This window comes from Stomoxys calcitrans, chromosome 3, assembly GCF_963082655.1.
Source record: "Stomoxys calcitrans chromosome 3, idStoCalc2.1, whole genome shotgun sequence".
NCBI classification, from domain to species: Eukaryota; Metazoa; Arthropoda; class Insecta; order Diptera; family Muscidae; genus Stomoxys; species Stomoxys calcitrans.
In genome coordinates this window covers 127,814,878-127,834,510 of record NC_081554.1, presented here as the reverse complement: position 1 = coordinate 127,834,510, position 19,633 = coordinate 127,814,878, and the positions used below count along the sequence as shown (strand labels likewise).

General features: G+C 40.4%; 1 protein-coding gene across 1 annotated transcript in view; it reads left to right on the top strand.

Moving 5' to 3' along the window:
* Positions 1-19,633, top strand: part of LOC106091723 (ATP-binding cassette sub-family A member 2) — a 70,443-nt gene that overhangs the window by 2,952 nt on the left and 47,858 nt on the right. Inside the window, exons 3-13 of the mRNA XM_013258358.2 lie at positions 6,248-6,492; positions 6,606-6,828; positions 6,899-7,051; positions 7,110-7,288; positions 7,358-7,574; positions 7,638-7,783; positions 7,987-8,141; positions 8,217-8,529; positions 8,589-8,740; positions 8,798-8,984; positions 9,057-9,306. Coding sequence (XP_013113812.2) covers positions 6,248-6,492; positions 6,606-6,828; positions 6,899-7,051; positions 7,110-7,288; positions 7,358-7,574; positions 7,638-7,783; positions 7,987-8,141; positions 8,217-8,529; positions 8,589-8,740; positions 8,798-8,984; positions 9,057-9,306 — 2,220 coding nt within the window. The remainder of the gene's footprint in view (positions 1-6,247; positions 6,493-6,605; positions 6,829-6,898; positions 7,052-7,109; positions 7,289-7,357; positions 7,575-7,637; positions 7,784-7,986; positions 8,142-8,216; positions 8,530-8,588; positions 8,741-8,797; positions 8,985-9,056; positions 9,307-19,633) is intronic.

The window sequence follows — 19,633 nt, the reverse complement described above, 5'->3', positions numbered from 1 at the left end:
ATTCATACGACGACTATATTCTCCATTAACGCAAACTGGTTCATATATTTAACGAAGAATCTTTCTCTCAAACAATACCAGTACTGCCTCGTCTGCTTTCAAAAGTACCCGTGCCACAGAACTATATAACAACACGGGTAGTATCAGTGTCTTGTATACTGTTGTTGTTGTAGCAGTTTATTGTGTACTATCTTTCGTCTGCTTGATTCTGTTGAGTGTCAAGACCCAGGAACTCCGCGACTAAGATGGGGTGCGTCCACAGGGATCTGGGTCTGAGTCGAGTGGGTCTGGCCGGGCAGTTAAACAGGTGACGTGTATCGTGCGGTCCCTGGTTACAGTCGGGACATACATCTTGCACGTCGGCATCAATCCTAGCTCTGTGGGAATTGAGGCGGCTGCATCTGCCGGAACGTAATTGAGCCAGAATCACTCTGGTTTGCCGGGGGAGGTCGATTTCTTCGGGTGCAATGGGTGGCGGTCGTACTCCAAGGACTACATTCACCCGGTAGCCAGTTAACGCGTCTGCTACCGTGTCTGCATGAATGTTGTTCAGACCCGCTTGATATGCCGCTTGATCTAGAGGTTCTCTCTTGTAGCGCTGGACCTCACGCTCTAGATCATGTAGATCTACCTTAAGGCTTCTGGGCGGTGGGTATCTATCCACAAGATGATAATTTGGATGATTTCTGCGATAACAGCCCAAAAGGTATTGCTTAGACAGCATGTAGTTATGTCTTCGCACTGGTAGGATCTTTGTCTCCTGGTGGAGGTGGTCCACATGAGAACTAAGGAGGCAGCCCGTCGCAGTTCGGAGGGCGGCATTCTGACAGATCTGAATATTATTCCACTGCGTGTCACAAAGCTGACGTGACCACACTGGCGCTGCATAACTTACCACAGACCGGCCAATTGCTTTGTACGTGGTCAACAAGGTTTCTTTGTCTGCACCCCAAGTGCTGCCAGCGAGTGACTTGAGGACCTTGTCTCTACTTTTGACTTTATTGCAGATTGCTGTGGCATGTGGGGAGAAAGTGTAGGAGCTGTCAAATGTGACGCCAAGTATTTTGGGACACTTGATGGTTGGAATCAATTCTCCATCGACCATCACAGTCAGCTCAGAATTCACCTCACGCGTATTTGTAGTGAACAGTGTGGCTGAAGATTTGGTGGCGGATATCTTCAGATTTCTTGCAGCGAAATATGAGGCAAGCTCGTTGAGGTAGACGTTCAACCTATCGCAGATGTCATCAATGGGTGGGGGGCCTGATGCCAAGATCGCCACGAGGACCGTCCTATCACATGGCCTGTGTTGATTGAAGCCACGGCAAATGTGTGTGGTGATGGCATGCAAAGCTGTTGTTGTGCTGTGCAGTCTCCGAAATCCGTGTTGATGCTCGGCGAATGGAAATTCTCCTACGAGGCTCGGGAGGAGTAATGCCTCAAGCGTCTTAGCCACTGGTGAGAGAAGGGAGATCGGTCTGTACGACTCCCCCAAACTCGGGTCTTTACCAGGCTTCAGTAGCGGGATCACTCTGCCCATTTTCCAGACATCGGGAACTATAAGAGTGTTCAATGACAGGTTAAGGACAGTGGTAAGGTACTCAACTCCAGGTAAATCCAGATTCTTCAGCATCAATGTAGAGATTCCGTCGGGGCCCAACGCCTTGGAAGATTTGGCGCCATGGATGACATTCGTAACTTCGCCCACGGTAAATTGTGATGGCTGTTCATCGGCTCGGAGACCACGAATACGGCGAATGGCTCTCCTCCTTGCCCTGTCTCTCTCGGGATGCACGATAAATTGACGGTTGAACAACCTGGCGCATCTCTTCGGATCAGTCACGGTTAACTCGCCAAAAGTGACTGAGGTCCTGTCGTCCCGTCTACCGGGGTTCGAGAGAGACTTAACAGTGGCCCACAATTTGCCTGCACCGGTGCCTAAGTTACATTGCTCCAAGTGTTCCAGCCACAAATTCCGCTTATGTTCGTTGACTACCCTGTTTATTTCCAGATTCAGCTCGCTGATTCTGGGGTTAGCGGGGTCCATAGCACGAATCCCATCACGCTCGTCTGCGAGTACCACTGCTTGCGCCGGGAAATTGGGTCGCACTTGCGGTATTCGACCGGCTGGAATAAAGCGAGCGGCTGCTGCGTTGATGATGTCTCGGAATTTCCTCTCGGCCACAAGCACATCAGAGGGGGGTGGCAGTTCATTGAAGCGGCGATTGGTATACTCTCTGAAGCCAGTCCAATTGGCCTTCTTATAGTTGATGAACGTTCGGCGCTCAGAGGTTATGAAGTCGGGTGGTCGGTCGATGGTGAGGATTATGGGGAGGTGGTCTGACCCCAAAGAGATGACGGCTTGCCAGGATACGTCACTCAGGAGATCAGGGGATGCGATTGAGATGTCTGGCGAGCTGCTGCACCTCCTCGTAATCCTAGTGGGGGCATCCTCATTCACCGTGCAAAACGTGGAGCTATCTATCTGCTCTGCCAAAGCTATGCCACGCTGGTCGTTGCCTAGGGGAGAATGCCATGACGAGTGATGTGCATTGAAATCCCCCAGAACCAGACGACTATGGCCAGATAGCAACCCACTTATGTCGGGGCTGTAGGCCTGGCCATTAATCGGGACACAGCTGCCAACCGGCGGTATATACACGTTGTATATCTCTATCTCGGCAGTACCAGACTTGACTGCTACCCCCATACATTCCATGTATGGGTCACTAGCGTCAAGCGCAGGCGAGATAGGTCTATACTGCACGGAATGGTGTATAACGAAGGCCAATCCCCCACCTCCATTCCTTGAGCGATCCTTACGTAGCACATTGTAGCCGTGACAACTGTGCAAGCTGCAGGTGTTAGTCAGCTTTGTCTCCTGGATCGCTGCGACCGATATGCTCTTCCGACTCATAAAATCCACAATCTCATCAATCTTGCCTCGCAGTCCATTGCAGTTTAACTGCAGGAACGATACATTTCCCGACACTGGCCTGGCAATAGTAGGGCTAGGGTGCTGTCTTTGCATAAATTGCCGTACGGGAGAGGTCGGGGGGGTCACATAGTCCGACGACGAGGACGCCGAAGGCGACGACGGCGACGCTTGTGACCCACTGCTGGCTGAGTTCGCACAGCACCTAGCGACATAGCCAGTATGACTATACTCCCGTAGCGAAGTTAGGCCAGAGCAAGAACGGAAATGTACCCACTCCAAGCACCTGTTACACCTCACCGACACTGACCGATGATGAAGGTGGTTCTGGCAAACGGAACAGAACCAGGGTCCGGGGTTCTTTTCAATCCCGGCACGGACCAAAAGCATACGGAGAAGGCACTCCGGGATGTGCCTCTCCCATGACGAAAAAAGACGAACACGTACACTGAGGCGGCAGCCCTTGCCGATGAGGATTCCATCGGGTCAATCCGGTACGTACAACCGGCTGCCATGGGATTGCTTGTATACTGTAATCTTCGTTTGTCGAGAGGAGGCCTTGTTTCTAAACTGCTTTCTTAATCCAAAGTAGCATCTCTTTCCCAGTATTATTCTTCGCTTTATCTCAAAACTGATGTAATTCGTTTCGGTTACGGCGGTTTCTCATTTTCTTTATCTGATCGATTGAACAAGGCGTTGTGGGAGTTGAAACCATCCATTTTGTCTTATCTCTATTTACTTTTACCATTTACTCTTTCGATTCTTTCAAAGGCTGCAGTTACTACTTCCGGTGACCGGCCTATGATACCGATGTCGTCGGCATAGGCTAGAAGCATATCTACTCACATCTGCATCTCGTATAATCTTTTCCAGCAGAATATTATAGAGATCACACGATAGGAACACGTATCAGCAAGTGTCATCATGCAGAGTCGTATTAATTTTGCAGGGATACCAAACTCAAACATGGCTTCAAATACCTTTAAGGAGTATCGAAAGCGGCTTTGTAGCCAACAAAGAGAGGGTAGGTGTTGATTTGTCCTTCTCTGGTCTTTTCCAGGATTTGGCGCAGTGTGAATATCTGGTCCAGTAAGGATTTGCCAGGTCTAAAACCGCATTGATAGGGCCCTATTATCTCATTGACTTTAGGTTTTGATCTTTCACACAGTACTTTCGAGAGTATCTTGTATGCGATGGGGAGGAGTCTTTTTCCTCTGTAGTTGGCACATTCCGTCTTGTCTCCTTTTTTGTGTACGGGACATAGTATGCTGAGTTTCCAATCATCGGATATGCGTGCTTCTAGCCAGATTGCCCAGATAAGGTGATGCATACGTCTTATCAGCGTGCCGCCTCCGGTCTTAAATAGTTCAGCGGGTAACCCGTCGGCTCTTGCTGCCTTGTTGTTCTTTAGTCGGGTCACTGCTACCTGCACCTCATTCTGACTAGGAGGTAACCATTCTATCGGTATCCTTTTCTGCGGTATCCTCCTCGCTGCCAACGTCCGAGACTAGTAGCTTGGTGTAGTATTCTTTCCATATCCTCAGCATGCTATCTGTGTCAGTTACCAGATTTCCTTCTTTGTCTCTGCAGGAGAATGTGCCTGCACCAAAGCCATCGGTTTGATGGCTTCCGGACTTCATTTTGACTCCTGTGCATCTCAATTCGCTCAAACTCACGCATTTCCATTTTCATACGATCCGAATCTGTATTCGCTCTACGACAGACATGTGGCTTTGTGAATATTTTTATGTTGAAATCTGATGCTACTAACTTCAATGTGTTTCGGCGGCGAAATCTATCAGCCACAACCCATTACTGGACGTTATCTTGTGGAAGCTATACTTTCCGACTGTTGGACCAAAAATGTCTCCCTTCCCTATTTTCGCATTAAAATCTCCCAGAACGATTTTGATATCATGGGCGGGGCAGCGGTCGTATTATCCCTCTAGGCGCTCGTAGAAAATATCCTTGGTCTGCTCGTCCTTGTCTTCCGCCGGAGCATGGGCACAAATAAGGCTGATGTTGAAGAATTTGGCTTTTATGCTGATTGTGGCTAGCCTCTCATCCACCGGAGTAAAGCTGGAGACAAGGTGTTTCAGTCTCCGACTAACCACAAATTCATGCCTCGTGTTATGGCAGCCATAGTATAGTTCGTCACGCCATTCCCAGTCCATCTCACTTCCTGTATGGTGGCAATTTCTGCATTGTACTTCTCTAATACATCCGTCATTGCGTATAGTGCACCTGTTACGACTTCCAAGAACGGTCCAAACCAGTCAAAGACCTGATATAGCTCCCATGTAAACCGGTTTCTCGACCATACTTGTTCGGTTCCTAAAGGCTTTAATCTTGGTATGCAGAATAAAATTATGCCCTTTAACTAATTTTATTTTGTATAAATTTTTAGCAGAATCCATGGTGGTGGGTTCCCAAGATTCTGCCCGACCAAACTTAGTACGCTTTTTTTGTCTCACTAACTCAATATATTTTATATTTTCCTCAGTCATGGAATTGTAACATAAATATTGATCTCGTTAATACCTCGCGTACTTTAATTATAAGATGGTGTATACCAAATAATCATCATCATCATGATCAAGTTGGTTTCTCGTGTTTTGATAGGGTGGCAGACATGTGGCCGTATGAATCCTTCGATGTTGGAATCTGGTGCTGCTAACTACCATGTTCACCAACCAGTGTGTATAAAACACTGTTACAACAACAACAACCATGTTCTTTGTGTAGGCTTTCCGACTTGTGTACCAAATATATTTTCCTTCCTTATTTTCGCATTAAAATCTTCCAGAACGATTTTAATATCATGGGCGGGACAGCGGCCATATTCCCTTTCTAGGCGCTCGTAGAAAATATCCTTGATCTGGTCGACCCTGTCTTCCGTCGGGGCGTGGGCGCAAATAAGGCTGATGTTGAAGAATTTGGGGTCCGTTTTTTATTCTTTTTCGTTTTTCCGGGCGATGCGCTGCTAACCCGACGCCCCAAACTATTTTTTTTTATCATTCTATAGGTGAACTCGTGGCACATTTTAGCTCCCTGCCTTTGACGGATGTTAAAGTTAGGTACCCAGATGACGCCGCGGGGAGGTTTGTGTCCACATGTGAGATGAAGGAAGACCAAGATAAGCCTGGATTTTGCCAAGTCTAAACCAATCAGAACCGTTGCGCCGTTCCCAAGTCACCCAATATTTCTTTTAAATGTGTCTTATATTCGTTTACAAATATTATAATATATTTAAAAGAAAACAATTATATACCATGTTATGGCAATAATCGCAACTCTTTCTTTTCTATTTAGAATCTCGTGACTACATGTCCTTTATCAAGCTTCAACATTCCATTGACTTGGACTATATAACACAATTAACCAATGAACAACCCGATGTTACCGTACAAATTGGTTCTATGCCGCATATGCGGGGTGGCTTTTTTCAAAATGAAGCTGGCATCACTTTTGGATTGTTATTCCCAATATTTTTCGTAGTAATACTGGATAGTACGTTCTTTGTACCATTAGTTGAGGAAAAGCAAGACGGCCTTAAGGTGAGCGTAAATAAAAATAAATGTAAAGATTCTCATAAATAGAACGGATATATACTTTTTCATATATTCGTTATAGATAATATTGTAATCTCTTTTTTTTCTTTCTTCTAAAGGAGTTCCTGGTTATTGCCACCCCTTTGTCGTATTTAAATGGGATTGCGTTTTACGTCGTCCGTTTGTTCATTTATGTTATATATTCAATCTGCGTCTTAATTGTGGCGGCAAATTACAATGCCATGGGCATAATACCCGCGTTTTGTGCTTTTATTTTGATTTTTCTGTTCATGTTGGCCATAATGTCATATACGTATCTTATATCGGTTTTCTTTAATACAGGTACAGATTTATTTAAAATTAGAATTGCAAGCCTAAGCCTATTATCAAATAATATGTATTTGTTTTAAAGTTTTTTACGCAAAAACCTTGGGATATCTTCTATTGTTCTTACCAATGGCGTTTAGATTTATAACCAGCAGCATAAGAAAGGCCGACGTCTACTTATTCAGTATGAATGCCTTCATTGAAGCTTGGAACAGTTTTCAAATAATGGGCAATAAATGTAACACCATCGGCGCCATTTAGCTGCACCACCGTTTTACATTTTTCTTATTTTTCAGATGAAAAGTTTGATATATCTTTGATGTTTCAAAAAGTAACTGCCTGCTCATTTACAACTTTTCATGTTTGCATGATTCTTCTGGTACAAAGCATCGTATACTCACTGTTATATGTTTATTTAGTTAATATATTTCCTGGTCCTGGCGGTATAAGAAAACCTTATTTGTTTTTTATGGATGTAAGTTGATGCTATGCAATTACATACATACACCGCAATAATAAAAATAAATATTTATTTCTTTTCTAGTCAACATTTTGGAAGAACCCCGAATGTAATGAATGTGTTACAAGCGATAACTCTTCAGACGCAATTGTAATAGAAAACTTGCAAAAACAATTTAAGACAAACAGTCGCAAAATTTGCATTGCCGATAATTTAAATATGACCATTAGAAATAGACAAATTACGGTTTTACTTGGTCATAACGGCGCAGGGAAAACGACCACAATAAATATGATAATGGGTAAGTGCGTAAAACAAAATTTGTCGTCTACATCAACTAGAATTATAAGCAATTTATTTTTAGGCTTGGTTTCAAAGGACGGTGGTAAAATATCAGTTTGCAGTGAACGTGATGCCTCATATTATAGGCATTTAATTGGTTATTGCCCTCAAAACAGTATTTTTATGCAGTATATGACCTGTAAACAACATTTGGTGTTCTTCGCAAAGGTATGTATTGCTTTAGGTGCTATCGTACTACATTTGTTTGTCCTGCGTGTAACATACAGTATGTGTTGTATTTTTTCTTTACAAATATATCTCCATTTTTGTTCGATAAAATAAGAAACACCTGACTTTAATGAAAAATATTATAAAATTCAAAGGGCAACATTTTTAATTCTATTCAATATAACGCTTGCTTCCTATCGCAGTTACGTGGTTTGGGGCACCAGGATGCTAACGTGCTCTCTAACAAATTATTACAACAACTTAATCTACAAGAAAAGGCCCATGAATATGGCAAAAATCTATCCGGAGGTATGAAGCGCAGATTGTCACTGGGAATAGCCATAGCAGGAGATACAAGGTGCCGTTATTGCATTTATTTTTCTTTTGCTATTTAATAACAAAAAATTTAAAACGATTTTTTATTTTTCTTCAGAATTGTTGTGTTGGATGAACCTTCTTCGGGATTAGACATTCAGTCTAGACGTGAATTATGGGATGTTTTGTTGGAATTGCGTAAAACTAAAGCTATACTTATTACGACCCATCATATGGAAGAAGCTGAAGTATTGGGAGACACCATCAGTATATTATCGAATGGTCGCCTCCAATTAACCGGTTCACCACTAGAATTGAAACATACAATTGGGAGTGGATACGTTTTGAAATTGTGTATGAATCCTAGCCAGTACAATGAAAATGAATGTTTAGAAATAATACGCAGCTATGTCCCCTCAGCTGTTGTGATGGTAAGAAAAAATTGAATGATTAGTGCATCAACTAAGCTTTACAAGATACGATATTTTAGAATGTAGTTCCGCCAACTGTGACAATAAGTTTACCATATGCATATAAAGAGAATTATTCTAAAATGTTGAAACATTTAGAAGGGCAGCACTTACAATTAGGCATCAATACAATATCGATAACAGATACAACTTTAGAAGATGTCTTTCTCAAGTAAGTCGTTGATTGAACGCCTTCAGTAAGAACTGTTTAAAAATGTTATTCTTTCAGTTCGGCTCCTAAAGAGATTGGCGATGAAGTAGATGGTGCAGTAAATTGTCGTGGCGATACAACGATTAGAGTGCCCTACCAGCGCTTAGATTCCTTAAAAAATGTGAATTTTTGGCAACAATTTATGGCTATAGCATATAAAAAACTATTGTTTCTAATAAATGAATGGATTTTGAGCTTATTTTTGGTATGTTCTTTATATGAAATAATCATAATATACAATAATAATATATGTATGTATTAATTTGCATATTTATAGATTTCTACTCCTTTTGTGCTTACAACGATAGCAATTGTTATCATTCATTCATCAACAACTCTTGAATTTGGAACTGGTCTTCATTTATCATTGGATCATTATAAAAATGGCATCATTTATATCAATGTGGCACCAGATACCAGTGTAGAAATCAACACATATGCTGCCATTTTTAAAAACCAAATTGAAAAGTACCCAGGTTTGGCAGTTAAGGAATTGTCATTAAATGAAAGTGTAAACATTGACGAAGGTATGTTGCATTCTGTCTTGCCATTTCAAAAACCACTAAAATGTCACTCCATTCGTTCGCATATTCATCGAAGTCAGCAAAGGGGTAAGCAGCTGATTTCGTTCCATGGCGATCGAAATGATTGGCAACATTCTAATAGGTTTGGAAGTTAATATTATCAGCATTTATTGCTGTTAGAATAGTGTAGTATATCTTAATCCGTAGTTTATTTGTTCTCTGCAACGTCCTGGTAACATGCGGAACACATTTCTAGCACGTTGGCATTAATCTTAGTCCAATAAGAAGGAATCTGTCGGAACTCAGTTACGGCTGAAATAATTTCTTTCAATTGCTCGGGAACTTAGAGATTCTCTTTGAACTTCTACGCTCTACATGATAGAGAACTAATCGGACTTCTGTTTGCCTATCCAAGAGATTATGGTTTGAATGGTAGCAGCGAAAACAACCCAGTAGATATAGCCAATACAGCATATTTTTGTCTCCTGCGCGGTGTAGCATTATGTAGACCGGCATTCTCACAGGTCTGGATCTTATCTCTGTGTGTTGCTCAACTAGGTTGGAGGCCACCGTAGCGAAGAGGTTAGTATGTCCGCCTATGACGCTGAACGCCTTGGTTCGAATCCTGGCAAGACCATCAGAAAACATTTTCAGCGGTGGTTTTCCCCACCTAATGCTGGCAACATTTGTGAGGTACTGCCACACGCCGTTGGGACTCGGCAATAAAGAGGAGGCCCCTTATCATTGAGTTTAAATTTGAATCGGACTGCACTCATTGATATGTGAGAAGTGTTCCTTAGTGGAATGTTCATGGGCAAAATTTGCATTTTGCATTTACATTACCCGCATCACAAGTTCTACTGGCTAAGTTACTTGAGGGCCTTACTTTTACTCCGGACTTCGTCATGAATTGCTGTTGCATGTGCGGATGAGTTTCACATCATCGATCCTCGTCATCAAAATTCAGCTGACGTTGTGCATCAGCTGTCTATAGTGAAAAACGCGACTAAAGATTATGTAGGATATAACTTCAAATTACTCGGGACATATGTGACTTCAAGAGTCACTCCCAATAGTGCTCGGGACATATGGGCTACTCGAAAATACGACAGTAAAGATAGTTTCAACACTTTCTACTCAAACACTAAAAGAAGTTAACCAGTGCAAAGTACAGCTTATTTGCAAATGGGGATGTGATGGCTTATCAACACCTCTCGAATACAAGCAAACCTCGACTACGGACTATAGAAGCGTTTTTATGGCATCTTTGGTTCCATTAAGAATTGAAAAACATGCTGATACGGATTATGCTTCAACGAGTTCTAATGATATTTGGATAAATTCAACACCTGGATCAAAAAACTTTTGTAGGCTGCTTTGCTTCAAGTTCACTAAGGAATCAACAATAAATACCCAAGATTTGGTTCAACGTATTGAGAGGGAGTTCAAAAACTTGGAACCTGTTACAATTCAGATTATGGAATACACCATTCAAATGGGATTCAATATAAAAATTCCAATGATAGACGGAAAAATAAGCAACGCATTGACTGGAATATCCTCAACATGGAGATGTGGCATTTGTGGGGAAACGAAATCAGATTTTACGGGTTCGTCAAAGGATCTAAAAATCAATCAAGAATCAGTGGAATTTGGTATATCTCCCTTACATGCTCGCATAAGATTTTTGTAACACTTTATGCATTTGTCATATGACCTAAAATACCATAGAATGCTAACAAATCACAAAACAAGCAGGAATTAAAAGAAATTTAAATCTACATCAGGAATAATTATTGATAAGCCACTTTTTGGCTATGGAAGCACTAACGATGGTTGTTGTTGTTGTAGCAGTTTGTTGTGTTCTATATTTCATCTGCTTGATACTGTTGAGTGTCAAGACCCATGAACTCTGCGACTAAGATGGGGGACGTCTACAGGGATCTGGGTGTGAGTCGAGTGGGTCTGGCTGGGCAGTTAAACAGGTGACGTGTATTGTGCGGTCCTTGGTTACAATCGGGACATATATCGTGCACGTCGGCATCAATCCTTGCCCTGTAGGAGGAGGAGAATGTGTAAGAGCTGTCAAATGTGACGCCAAGTATTTTGGGACACTTGATGGTCGGAATCATTTCTCCATAGACCATGACAGTCAGATCAGTATTCACCTCACGCGTATTTGCAGTGAACAATGTGGCTGAAGATGGTGGCAGATATCTTCAGATTCCTTGCAGCGAAATATGAGGCAAGTTCGTTGAGGTAGACATTCAACCTATCGCAGATGTCAACAATGGGTGGGGGTCTGATGCCATGACCGTACAATCGTCCGCATATGATACGCTCTCTATGCCGTCTGGAGGGGGTAGAATGGAGGATAGGTAGAGGTTAAACAGTGCCGGAGATATCACCCCAACTTGGGGAGCTCCTTGTTTTACTCTACGGTGTTTCGACTTCCTATCCCTAAATTCCACAAATGACTGACGACCACACAGATAATTCTCGACCCATCGTTTCAGGCATGACCGGAGAGACGTGTTGGCGATGTCTTCAAATAGTTTGGCATAGGTGACCGTTCGAATGCCTTCGATAGGCCCAGTGTCACGAGGACCATTATATCACATGGCCTGGGCTGATTGAAGCCACGGCAAATGTGTGTGACGATGGCATGCAAAGCAGTTGTTGTGCTATTCATTCTTCGAAATCCATGTTGCTGCTCCGCGAATGGAAATTCTCCTACGAGGCTCGTGAGTAGTAATGCCTCAAGCGTCTTTGCTACTGGTGAGAGAAGGGAGATCGGTCTGTACCACTCCCCCAAACTCGGGTCCTTACCAGGCTTAGTAGCGGGATCACTCTGCCCCTTTTCCAGACATCGGGATCTATAAGAGTATTGAAAGACAGTAGTAAGGTACCCAACTTCAGGTAAATCAATATTCTTCAATATCAATGTAGAGATTCTATCGGGGCCCAACGCCTTGGATGATTTGGTGCCATGGATGACATTCGTAATTTCGCCCACGGTAAATTGTGATGACTGTCTATGGGCTCGGAGACCACGGATACGGCGAATGGATACGGATACGGTGCCTAAGTTACATTGCTTCAAGTGTTCCAGCCACAAATTCGGCTTATGTTCGTTGACTACCCTGTTTAGTCAAGATTCAGCTCGCTGATTCGGCTTATCACCATTTTAATGGCAATTACTAGCAAACACAAACTGAATGCATAGAAATTTGGCATATATTATTCGGAAGTTTTAACCCTGTATACAAATTTATATCCATGGAAACAAACGACACCTACACTTCACAAGGTATTACACCATGGTCAAATCATTGTCCAAAATAATATTCTTCTCTTAAGAGAACTCACAGAAGAACCCCAAGAAACAAGAAATCGTCATTTTCGACATTCCAACAGTTCCATTCTCGTAAATGTTCCAGAGAATCCCAGATTGAGGATATTTTTAAACATCTTTTGTTATCTTCGGACACTGTATTATCAGCTTGTAGAGACCGGTGGATTTGTTACAGGTCTTTAACCTCTTATAATCCAAAAAAATTAAACGATTTAATGTACCTTTTAGATCTGGATTCCAACACAAACGATTACTTTATTGACATCAATCTATTTAGAGATACATATTTTACAAATACAAAGTCTCTAGTTGTGTTCTTACCTGTTGCGAAGGGTTGTGTTATTTTTGGCAGGATTTCGGATTAAGGTGGATTAAGGTCAAACAGGTCATCTTTAATGACATTTTATTGTTGAAGTATCAAATATGTAATTTTATATTGCAAATATATAAGTAATGAACAAACTGCATCCCTTGATACACAGTTATAATTTCGAAAGAACTTTTCTGTCATGAATGAATGCCAAAATGACCGAGGTGTGCACAGTGTGCATCGATTTTGGCCCATATAATAACATATTTATGTATACAAATTGTACGTTTCTGGAAAGGTCATGACGTCTGCTACAATAAAATGCAAAAAATTTAAACAAAAAGTTAAATTTTATTCCTATTATTTGGGTAAAACCCAAAATGAGTTCAAAAATACATTTTTGTGAAAAATAAAACTCAAATTGAATATATCATAACACCAAACTACTAAAGATAACGTTCTAATTTTTCACAAATTGGTAGATGAATATCGTTTTTAAAAAAATGGGTACAAATTTTGACCACTTTCCTTGATGCAAACACCCAAAATCTCCACACTGGAGAAAGATGTTTGCAAAGGTTTTCTTATTTTTTTTTTTTTTTGTTAAAAAATCTCAATATTGTACTTCACAGATCTCCTATTAGTGTAAACAAAATTTATAAAATTACACTTAAAACGTATCTACATTAAGTCTTCTTTACAGTACAGTAAGTAAACTTGATAGTGCTGGGCCAAGTTTTCCGTATAGAGATGATACAATGAAATTAACTTTTTTACGAAAGAATGCCAAAAAATGACTTTTTTGACATTTTTTGATTTGTAACTCACATAAATTTTGACTGAAGAATCGGACCTTGGCATATATCGTGACAAAAAAATAGTAAATTTTATTAGCGATTTTAACTGAGTTGGAAACAGTTAAAAATCGGTTCAGAAATGTTTTCACAAGCAACAAAATAAAAGACCAGCCTCTGCGAAAATTAAAAAAAAAATTTTAGTCAAATTTCTTGGACACTACAAAACATATCCCGCACATTTAGACCTGTTTTTTGTATGGCTTTTTAAGCACTTTCCAGCAAAGCACTGGCAAATACTTTGAAAATCGCACCATAAATGCGTTGTTGACAGCCCGAACAAAATTTGTACGGCCGAGGTGACCAACTTTGAAATTCCACTATTGGGCACCTAGGACTCCTAGGGCCCAGAAATTGCATATAAACTGGATAACACCTCAGATATAACCATGTAAAATTTCATATCATCTTTTTCCGTTCCAAGATGGCAGACTTATTTCAATTTATTTTTTTTTTCCCTTCCACTGGGCGTCCTTTCGAGATCAATAAAGGAGTGAAGCAGGGGTGCAACTTATCGCCGACGAGTTTAAATGAGATTTGAAAACGAATTTGATATCGAATTTTGAGGCCAATGAGATATGAGAATAGAGCACGTTGCTGATATATTTTCCGGTCTTAGTGTTTGGGCGACTACCATAATCCCCAAAAAAATACCCCTAAATCGGCCATATATACCGACCATGTCAATGTGGTGCTTAAATGAAAGGTAATGGGGAGTAGAGCAAGAATTGATACCCACTTTCGGGACCAATTTCTGGGGGTCAACCCCTTTCCCAAAATACCCCACCAACAGCTATTTTTTACTGACCATCGCAAATTGGTGCAATGGATGACATTCGTAATTTCGCCCTTTCGGGACCAATTTCTGGGGGTCAACCCCTTTCCCAAAATACCCCACCAACATCTATTTTTTACTGACCATCGCAAATTGGGGCTCAAATAAAGGTATTTGGGAGTAGAATACGAATTTGATTTCCAAATTTAGGACCATGTATTTAGGGAATCACCCCTTCCCCAAAACACCTCGCAAAGTGTAAAAAATTTTCGACCATGCCAATATGTGGTATTTAAGATTAGAAAACGAATTTGATAACCTATTTTGGGCCATGTGTTTGGGGGACGCCTCATCGTGTAAACTCCCCTAAACCAATGGCAACATGGGGTTTAAATAAATGGTTTTTGAAAGAAGAGCACGATGCTGATATTTTTTCAGGGCCAAGTGCCTGGGGGACCACCTCACCCCCGAAAACACCCCTAAATCAGATATCATGAGAGTAACGGGCTGAAATAAAGTATTTTAAGGATGGAGTACACCTTACATCCAAACTTAAATTCGTAGACCAATAAAGATCATATGGGATTCAGATAAAGATCATATGGGATAATTGTTAAACTGTTAGCCCATATAAAGTAAAAGACGGCGCAGCGGAGCGGTCCCGGGTCAGCTAGTTTGTAATAAAAAACGGCATTACATTTTTAACAAAATAAGTGAAAGCTAAGTAAAGAAAAGTTAAACTGTTTTAATTATTATGAATTATTTTTTTAAAAAATATTCTTTAATAGTCGTACTAAGAAAGCATTGTTCCAAAGGAAAGAACAATGTACAGAGATACTAAGGAAGTAATAGGACGCTTTGATCAAATGATTGTAAATGTCTTATCATATAAAAATAACCCGAAACACTCGGACTCAAATATAAAAATGAACTTTTGATGACCATCGATTGTGTGATATAGTGAAGCACACCCTAATGCATCTTCAAAAAAGATTAAATAAGAGCTAAACCCCACTGTAGTGGTCCCACTATTCGCAAACCATTGTTGGAAAGTAACTTATTCGAGAATAGTCCAAGAATGATGCCATTGCTGACAACGAAACAACCCCCGGCACGGGATAATTATGAGTATCTTGTAATTAAGAATTCACGGGATTGACAAATTTATTTTAGTAAAAATTAATTTGAAGATTTATTAAACGAACAGAATTCAAAGGTGGGTTATTTTTTACTGACTAGAAAAAAAAATATTTCTATACACCAATGCAAGGAAAACAAAACGTACTTGATTAAAATAATATATGTATAGGAAAAGCATACTTGATTAGAATAATAACTAAACAAGTAAATATCGATTGGAGTATTTCTACAACACCCCCTCTCAATCGATTATTCCAGCTTCAACTCGTAGCTTCTGAAATTTATTGGTATCCAAGGATTTGGTAAATAAATCCGCCAACTGTTTTTCTGATCTTATGTGTTCGACCACTATGTTTCCATTCATAATGTTGTCTCTAACAAAATGGTGCTTGATGTCAATATGCTTTGCCCTTTTGCTTTCAAGATTGTTAGACATTCCAATGCAGCCTTTATTATCCTCAAAAATTTTTACTGCATATCCGCTAATTTCCCTTAAATCTTCTAATACACCTCGTATCCACAAAGCTTCTGTACTAGCCATGCTTAGAGCTATGTACTCTGCCTCGGAAGAAGAAGTTGCCACTGTTTGTTGCTTCTTGCTGCACCATGATACTGTACATCCATAGACCTTGAACATGTATCCACTAACAGATTTTCTGTCTGACAAATCTGTGGCCCAATCAGCGTCGGCATATCCAATTACTGGTTCATCAGAGTAGTTTCTAAAATTCAGTTTCATCTTCATTGTACCTTTTAAATATCTCAGTACACGCTTAAGATGTTGCCAGTGAATTTCATTTGGGTTTTCTTGAAATCGACCTAAATATCCAACATGGTAACAAATGTCAGGTCTAGAGCATACCATAATATACATTAAACTCCCTAAAAGTTGCCGATAGGGTAGATTCGGGTTTGTTGGAGATTCACCTTTTTGCAATTGCAAGCCTTTCTCCATGGGAGACTTTACAGGATTACATTCTGTCATCCCAAACTTATTCAGGATTTTGGAAATGCTTGCTTCTTGCGATATGCTTAATTCTCCATTACATAAATCCATATTCATACCTAGAAAATGTTTTAAAGGACCGCAATCTGACATTTCAAAATGTTTTGATAGTTGAGTTTTTAAGTCCATTATTCGATTGATATTATTTCCAACCACCAAACATCGTCAACATATAGTATAAGAATAAGAACACTGGCTTTATCGGTATCCATTTTAAAATACAGGCAATAATCGTGCCTGGATCTTGAAAATCCTAGTGATTGAAGAAACACGTTAAATTTCTTATTCCAGCATTTAGGAGCTTGCTTCAGGCCATACAAAGATTTTGCCAATTTGCACACCAGACCAGGGTCTGCTTTGACGCCGTGGGGAATTTCTATGTATATATCCTCCTTTAAATCTCCATGTAAAAAAGCTGTTTTTACATCTAGTTGGTGAAAGTGATAACCGTGACGAACACCAATGGCTAATGCAATTCTCACAGTTGTTAGCTTAGCAACGGGGGCATAGGTTTCCCAGTAGTCAATGCCATGTTTCTGGAGAAAGCCTTTCGCAACTAATCTTGTCTTATATTTTGTAAGATTCCCATTACAGTCTTCCTTAAGTTTAAAGACCCATTTTGTCTTCAAGATTTTTGCACCTACTGGAGGCTTAACCAAATCCCAGACATGATTTTTCTTCATAGAATTCAATTCGTCATTAACAGCCTGCATCCAGCTATCGGTATCATCTCTATTGAAGATTTCGTTGAAACTTTCGGGTATATTATTTTGAACCACATTCGCCTCATGTCCAGTTATATAGTCCATAAATTTCATTGGAAATTGTTTAATTCTTAGGCTGCGTCTTTTTCCTATATCCGGGTCGTTTTCTTCAGCTGAATTTTGGCTATCATCTTCATCAGACGTTACTTCATTCTGTTCATTCATTTGTGCAATTGGTTCTTCAGATTCCGCTTTGTTGTTTGCACTATTCTCTTCAGCAGACACAGCATCATTACCGTCTTCCCCCTCTTGCTCGTGGATGCTCCAAATTATTTTGGGTTCACTTGATTCATTAACGAGACCTTTGTACGGGAAACAATTTTCGTCGAATTTAACATCTCGAGCCAGTATTACCTTTCTTGCTTGCATATCCCACAGCCTGTATCCATTTGGAGCGTAGCCAATAAAAATTGTTTTCTTGCTTTTCGAATCCAATTTCTTTCGGCATTTATCTGGTATCCAAGCATATGCTTTTGTACCAAAGATTCTTAATTTATCATAATTTGGCTTATTCCCAAACCACTTTTCTGCCGGTGTTACCATTTCATTTAAAGCCCTTGTTGGTATTCTGTTTATAACATACACGGCGGCAAGAGCTGCTTCGTTCCAAAGAAATTTAGGAACTCCACTGTCCAATATCATGGCTCTTATCTTTTCTGTGACGGTTCTATTGAACCTCTCAGATACTCCATTCTGCTGCGGTGTGTATGCAATGGTGGGTTCAACTTGTATTCCTTTTGATTTGTACCATTCTAGCTGTGCTTTAGACAAATATTCGGTACCTTGGTCTATTGTAAGATTTGATATCTTCACATTAGGGAACATTGTCGTCACCATGGCCTCATATTCTTTGAATTTCTGAAAGACTTCTGATTTTTTCTTTATGCAGAAAATCATAGCAAAATGGCTGTAGTCATCTATGAATGAAACAAAATATTTGGAACCATCCCAGGCCACAGGAGTTATTGGCCCACATACGTCAGAATGTATCCTTTCAAGTAATCTTGTTGATCTAGACCTAGTTCCATCAAAAGGTTCACGACACTGTTTTGCCTCAGTACATATATCACAGAACCCCAAAACGTTTGGCTTTATGTTTTCCTTTATCAAATTTTGTTGTAATACGTTTTTCATACCTGATGTTCCGATATGTCCAAGCCTTTTATGCCAAATTTCGAAATTGTTTTGATGACAAATGAAAGCACCATTTTCTTTGTGGGTTAAGGTTAATTCATAAAGATTGCCACGCAAGTATGCCGATGCTATTTCTTCGCCATCTTTAAGAATCATAGCCTTATTCTTAACAAAATTTACCTTAAGTCCGGCCTTAGTCAACTTCCTCACCGACAGCAAATTATCTCTCAATGTTGGGGCATAAAGTACATCTTTCATTGTTATATCTATGCCCTTGTTACTCACACCTTGCACAACACCAACATTCTTAGCTACAATTGACTCATTGTCCTTGGCAACATTAATTTCAACTGGATTATCCAGGCTAGACATTGTGCTAAAAATATCTTTATCTTTTGCTAGATGGTCACTCGCACCAGAATCCAATTTAAAGACAATTTCAGCTTTCTCTGCTCTGGTTCTATTCCTGTACGCCATAAACGCGACTGCTTTCGTATTTGTCTTTGCAGATCGTGCTTCTCTTTGCCAACAGTCTTTAGATTTATGCCCAAACTTGTCGCATTTAAAACATTTTCCATTAAATCGGGGTTTGGCTTTTCGAAAAGCATTCTTCTTACTTGAAAACGCAGCTTTTTCTTCCACATTAGCTTGATCACGATCCAAGAACTTTGCTTCTTCAGAAATGAGTCTCTCTTTCACGATGTTAAATGTCAATTGCCCATTTTCCATATTTTGCATAGCTGTAACCAGGGGGTCATATTTATCGGGCAACGTCAAGAACAGTTGTGCTAAAACGTCACTTTCTTCCACACAAGCTCCGGACAATTTCAGCTTTCGTATTAAATTTTCAAATGCCATTACATGACTTACAATTGAGTCTCCATCATTCATTTTCATCTTGGCCAATTGTTTTCTGATTAGAACTTGATTCGTTACAGACTTCTTCGCGAAAACAGATTGAAGGCTTTGCCACATAGCCTTTGCTGTTTCTT